At 50.9% G+C, this 6355-nt stretch overlaps 1 protein-coding gene across 3 annotated transcripts; it reads left to right on the top strand.

The window, feature by feature from the left end:
• The first annotated feature begins 260 nt into the window (after window positions 1-260).
• NAIF1 (nuclear apoptosis inducing factor 1) lies at window positions 261-4299 on the top strand. 3 transcript variants are annotated; one of them, XM_050980821.1, is made up of 3 exons: window positions 261-910; window positions 1717-2166; window positions 2755-4299. In XM_050980821.1, the coding sequence occupies exons 1-3, from the start codon at window positions 400-402 to the stop codon at window positions 2763-2765; spliced, it is 972 nt and encodes a 323-aa protein (XP_050836778.1). In that variant the 5' UTR covers window positions 261-399; the 3' UTR covers window positions 2766-4299. The 3 variants fall into 3 exon arrangements, with proteins under 3 accessions (XP_050836778.1, XP_030086010.2, XP_050836779.1); XM_050980822.1 differs by having other exon boundaries at window positions 263-910; window positions 2747-4299; XM_030230150.2 differs by lacking the exon at window positions 2755-4299 and having other exon boundaries at window positions 1717-2740.
• The last annotated feature ends 2056 nt before the right edge of the window (window positions 4300-6355 follow it).

Genomic DNA, 6355 nt, shown 5'->3' with positions numbered 1-6355 from the left:
CGGGGCGGGGCCGGCCCTTGTCTGCCTGATGGACAGGGCTCTTGACCAATAATAATGCGGTACTCCAAGCAGAAGGCAGGCAACTCATGTGACGGGCAGGCGGGCGAGCCAATCAGGTGTGGCAGGAAGAGGGGCCGATTCTGGAAGCCATTACGCCAGTGCCGCAGGGCGGGGGCCGTTGCGCGGGGCTGCCGGGCGGCCGCCGTACGCAATTTGCGTATCGTTGGCGGTGTCAAAGGGGGAGCGGGGGGGGACTGACCCTGAGGGGCCCTGAGGGGCCTCGGGGCCCCCCTGTTGTCCCCGGCCCCGGGGGTGGGGGGGCCCTGCCGCCCCTCGGCCCTCCCCTGCGTCCCCAAGGCCCCCCAGGTGTGACCCCGTACCCCGTCCCCGGTGCCCCTGATGGCCATGGCGTCGCCGCCGGCGCCCCCAGCCAAGAAGCGGAAGATGAACTTCTCGGAGCGGGAGGTGGAAATCATCGTGGAGGAGCTGGAGCGGGGAAAGCACCTCCTCGTCAACCACTTCAACGCGGGCGTGCCGCTGGCCGCCAAGGCCGCCGCCTGGCACGACATCCTGCGCCGCGTCAACGCCGTCGCCACCTGCCACCGCGAGCTGCCCGAGGTCAAGAAGAAGTGGTCCGACCTCAAGACCGAGGTGCGGCGCAAAGTGGCCCAAGTGCGGGCTGCCATGGAAGGGGGAGGCGAGAACCAGAACGGCGGCGGCAACGGGCCCGAGGGCGAGGACCCGGCGGGCGCCGCGGCCGCCCCGGTGATCCTCACCCCCATGCAGCAGCGCATCTGCAACCTGCTGGGAGAGGCCACCATCATCAGCCTGCCGAGCGGCGACTGCGGCGCGGGTGACGGGAGCGAGATCCCCATCACCGCGTCGGCCACCACGGTCACCCTGACCCAGAGTGAGTGCTGCGCCCGCCCGAACGCTCTGGGCTGGACTGGAGGGCCATACAGAGGCCCTGACATCCCCCTGCGAGGAGGCCCCGAGCCTTCTGGGGACAGAACCACAGAATGGTTTCGGTTGGAAAGGACCTTAAAGAGCACCAAGTTCCAACCCCCTGCCATGGGCAGAGCCACCTTCTACTAGACCAGGTTGCTGCATCCAGCCTGGCCTTGAACATTTCCAGGGATAGGGTGCCCACAAGTTCTTTGGGCAGAGAGAAACCCCAACAAAAAGAAATCCCCACATCTCTGTAATGAAATGCTCCTCCCAGTCTGCCCTTGTGCTGTAGGGGAGTGGCCGCCAGACAGCAGGTACTGAAAGTCAGCTTGGAGAGCTGGACTCAGCCTTAAGGGCAAGGGAATCAAGGATCCTTTGCACCTTGGGAGATTCTTCAGTCCCTCTCTGGGAACAAAAGCAGGGGGGGAAACATCTTCAGGGCTGATTTTCCAGTGTGCAGTGCCATTCAGGGTCTTTGCTATTATGTCAGTCAGTTAATGCTGCTTGGAAAGATTGTTCTAAACTGGAGATTGAGAAATTATATTGTCTAGACAGATAAGGCATTCCCTATTCCTTTGGATTGTACAGCCCAGAAGGAAGCTTGACTGAGGGTGGAGTAGACTTAAATAGGTCATTTTGTGCATTGCTGGCCATTGTATGTTATCTCACTGAACAGGCCGTATTCCTGTGATATTCACTGAATAGTCCTGTAGATAAAAATCCTGTATCCCAGCTACTCCTGACTCCCTTTCTGTCCTTTGTTCTCAGTTCCTGCAGAGACAACCTACCACAGTCTGGAGGATGGCGTTGTGGAGTACTGCACCACGGAAGCCCCCACCACCGTCACCACCGAGGCGCCCTTGGAGATGATGGCCCATCAACACGAGGTGTCTGCCAAGCCCCAGGAGCTGAAAAGCCGCATTGCCCTCAACTCAGCCAAGCTCCTGCAGGAGCAGCGAGTAACCAACCTGCACGTGAAGGAGATTGCCCAGCACCTGGAGCAGCAGAATGACTTGCTGCAGATGATTCGCCGCTCGCAGGAGGTGCAGGCATGTGCCCAGGAGCGGCAGGCACAGGCCATGGAGGGCACACAGGCAGCACTGAGTGCCCTCATCCAGGTCCTCCGCCCCATGATTAAGGACTTCCGTCGATTTTTGCAGAGCAATACACCCAGCCCATCGGTCACCACTGACCCTGGCCAGACAGGGCAGCAAGATGGTATGATCCAGTGAAAGAAACAGTGATGGGAGGGGAGCTTTAGATTGATTGAATTAGGAAAAAATTCCACCCTGAAAGGGTTGCCAAGCCCTGGCACAGGCTGCCCAGGGCAGTGGTGGAGTCACCATTCCTGGAGTGATTTAAAAGATGTGTAGATTTGGCACTTGGGGACATGGGTTAGTGGTGGATGTGACAATGCTGGGTAAACGGTTGAACTCAATGATCTTAAAAGTCTTTTCCAACCTAAACAATTCTGTGATTCTGTGGGACATCTGCCATGCTAAAAACCTACCCATGCTGGCAGAGGACACTTGGGAGCAAGGGGCGCTGCCTCTTGTCAGTGTGAATGGCTCCCTTGGAGCTTGGCTGAGTCTAAACAGGTTTCTCTGCTAATCTTGTGCTAATCTGCCTTTTCAGACTCTCATACAGAGCCATAGCAGGATGTGTAATAAACCAGCAACTTAATGTGATTGCTTTAGTTCCTCAAACAATAGATTATTTTTTTAAGTTTTTTTTTTAATTTCTGTTTGAAAAAAATCTGTCCTAAGTATGACATCTCTCTTTTTGTCTCTCTCTCGAGATCTATAGCCTTTAACTGACTTCTAACGTGGAGAGTTCTGTCGGGATATCAGTGCTGCAGCTGCCAAGGTACAGTGATGGTGAACCCACAGTGCACACAGTGAATGCATTTCTGCCTCTTGCTGAAAGCTTTTACTGGAAATGTGGTACCGGATGTGGTAGAACCTTCCCTCTGCACTGAGAGTCCTGGATCGTGCTCCTGCAGTGTCACATCATGCCCGTGCAGACTAGCACCCAGCCTCTGTGCATTTTCAGTCCCACCTACCTCCCCTGAGGATCCCAGTGGGATTGAAACAGTGCATTCACCTCATGTTTTATCTGTGTGCCGTCACGAAATTTCTCTATCGACTTAGCAGATGTGATGAAAGTTTCATGTCTTGGGTTCCAGCAACTCTCCTGGGATACATCTTGGCACATGTGTTTATTTGTCACAGCATAAACACCCAAGGGCCTGGATGAGTTTCATGGGGTGGATGGAATGGCAAAACTCCATCTCTGCTTCATCTGCATAGTTTGTCACCTCCAGAATACCTTGATCAATCAAAGTGGACCTGGACTAAGGTCCTGGACTAAGCTGCAGCCACACAGGAATTCCCAATGTTGAGGAGTTTGTCAGCCACTGATTTGAGTGAATTTTGGGGCATTACTTGGTTCGGCTGCTAGTGGTGTTTGTTTTGTACTGTTTGGGAGCTGGAAGCCAGTCCAGCCATTCCATGTTTGTCTGCTGGCTGGCCTCATCCTGACAAACAGAGCTGAGGTTCTCCTCACTATCCAATACCGTTATACAGGGTGAAACAACATTACAGCCACTTCTGAGGCATTCAGGCTATGAGGCTTGGTCCTTAGTGAGAAAGCTTAATTGCACAGGATGGTCAACATGATCCTCACAGACTTGCAGTAACTTAATAAACTTTTAAATTAAAGGTCCACTTGTACATGCATGGAAGAAAACTTAGGGAAAGAAAAAAAGGAAGTGTAAGTCTTCTCCTTCTACCTTGCAAAGTGGCTTACATTTTACAGGCTTGTTGCTTGCCAGGTTATTACTTTTGAAATGGAACTTTTCCAGAGCTGGTATTTACTTGCTGTTAAGTCTCCTTTAGGGCTGACGAGGGAGTGAATTTGCACAATCAAATGAAACCTTTACACAGCCTTTAATGGGGAGATGCTGATGGGCGACCCCTGGTTAGAGCAGTGGGTGACGAGGTCCCTGGTGGGTGCTGCAGTCCCTGGCCTTTACTCATCTCCTCCTTTCTACAAATCTGATGGGGGAGAAAAGGACACCACAGTGAGAAGGGTTTGGTCTCTGGAAGACTCCCAACCCCTTGGACTGACACCTCCAAGCTGAGTCAGGGTGGATTCTGCCTTGTCTGGCATCTCACCACATGAGTAGCACTTGCCTGACTCTTCCTCTTAGACTTTGTGGAATCCAATCAATTGCTGAATTGAAATTTATTTTTAGAGTGAGAACTATGTCATATGTGTTGGTTTACCTCATTTGTGTAATGATCTCTCCTTTACAAATATGAATTTTAATAAAAAATACATTTTGGTAAACAGGCTGTTTCAGTTCATTGGTGTGTGCAGAAGTGAAAATGAGTTCATGACAACAACTATGCAACACCGAATCCTCAATGTGAAGGGACCAAGGAGAGCTGTGAACAATCACAAGTCACAGTAGCTTTTCCTCTTGTTTGTGAACCTTGTGGCCTTGTATTTACATAATTACAGTCATTTTCAAATAGTAGCTTTTACAGGCTTACCATGGAGAACGAGTTATTTCACAGTGTCTGATGGAATACTGAAATACAGTAATCTCCCAACTGCTCAGAAGAAGACACAAAAGCCTAAAATAATGGTAGAAATACCAGCCTTTGGCTTTAAATTGTGGTATGCATATTTTTCAGTGACGAATCACTTCAGCTGTGTTGCTTTTCTAGAGGACTAAACATGTTGCCATTGCAACCACACATTTTTCCTGTCTTTTCAGGATAAATGCAGAGCTTAGTCAAGCCAGCAGCATCCAAGCATGTGTTCTGTGTACAGATTTTTGTCTCATTAAAAAGCTGTGGCAACAGTTTAAATACAGGGTGAACTGTGCAATGAGGGACTTGGCTGTTGCTCATGAAGCAGTCACCAAACTTGGGGGAGACAGAGAAAAGTGTCCCTTAATGTTAAAACCAGGATGAATGGGTGAACAGGACACTGACAGGGCACAAGAACACAGGACATTCAACTGAACAACCAACTGATGCCCAAACAGAACAAAAGCTAAGGAGGAATATTTATGGATGTTCATTTGTTCTCCTCTACTGTTCTTTTTGTACCTAGAGATTTGTATTGAACATTCAGACTGGGAAGGAGCCATGCAGAGATGTTCTGCCACAGGGTGCCTTGGACAAGGGGATCAGCAGCATCTTTGTGCCTGCTGGGGAAATGGAAGTTTGGCAGGGGATTCTCAGTGCTGAGAAGAAAATGTTTGTAGCCACGAAGGCAGCACCAAGCCTCCAGGAGCATCGCTGCTCCCTCCGGAGCAAAGCTCTGCTTGCGATGTGTGCGGCTGCAGCCCGGCTTTCCAGGAGATGGCACTGCGCGCCGGGATCCCGAGCTGTGGCACGGCACCGTCCCAGGAACCACCCCTGTGCTCCAGCCCTTGTGGGATCCTGCTTGCACCCTCCACTGGCAAATCTTTTCAGGGCTGAGAGCCCGGAGAGGAGGAAATTCAAAGGGCAGAGCGCAGCAATGAGATATCCCTGGAAAAGTCATGATGCCTGGGGACTCGGACCAGGTCTCTCTGCATCCCAAAGACATGGCAGAGGACACTGAGATGTCTGCCTTTGGGATGAGTTCACTGCAGAACCGAATAGGCAAGCACAAGATTTAAAAAAACGCATCAGGTCCTTCATTATAAGCAAATGGACAGATTTTAAGTTTTTTTAGAACAGGTTTTAAGGTTTAGGACACGTTTTAAGGTTTTTTTAACATATGTCAGTTTCACACAAGCACATCCCCTCCAAGGGATAGAATGATATGCCCCGCGCACTCACCCAAACAACCTCTACTTCCTCCAGCACGATTTTAAAGTTTGTCAAGCCTGTTTTGGTAAAGCATCCTTCTGGGGATCGTTTGTGGGTTTTTTCCTGTTGTCACGTGAGAGGTTGTTGCCAGCAAGTATTGTCAGCAGAAGGGTGATCAGGTCAGTGTGAAAATTGAAGCATTTAATATTCTTTGTCTTGCTTGAAAGCACCTGATAAGAAACTTCATGAGACTGAGGAGCACAGCTTCCAGCCCATGCTTTGAGTGGGGGAATGAAGTCAGTTTCACCTGCAAATGGGTCCCAGATGTGCAGGTGATTAACCCGAGGCAGAATCCCAGCGCCAGCAGGGACAGTTTCTTTCACCTCTGTCACCTGGGATACCAAATTAGAGGTTGCTGGGTCACGGGGAACCACAGACCTATGGTTGGCTTCTGATGTGTTTGGGGTAACAGCGGCATTTGCAGTCAGTGGGGCAGACCACGGCCACCACCAGCAAGTCTCTTGTCCAGCACAACACTTAAGGGATGGAAGCTGGGAAACAGACATGGGATAAGGCTTGATAAACACAACAAGCCT

This window comes from Serinus canaria, chromosome 17 (assembly GCF_022539315.1).
Source record: "Serinus canaria isolate serCan28SL12 chromosome 17, serCan2020, whole genome shotgun sequence".
Lineage (NCBI taxonomy): Eukaryota > Metazoa > Chordata > Aves > Passeriformes > Fringillidae > Serinus > Serinus canaria.
Note: the sequence above shows the minus strand (reverse complement) of the source record. Positions and strands in the feature narration are given on the sequence as shown.

Bases quoted from the DNA above. Each gene is read 5' to 3' on its own strand.
- NAIF1 (XM_030230150.2), top strand. From the start codon at position 400: ATGGCCATGGCGTCGCCGCCGGCGCCCCCAGCCAAGAAGCGGAAGATG. The intron at 911-1,716 runs GTGAGTGCTGCG...CTTTGTTCTCAG, and splicing joins CACGGTCACCCTGACCCAGA to TTCCTGCAGAGACAACCTAC.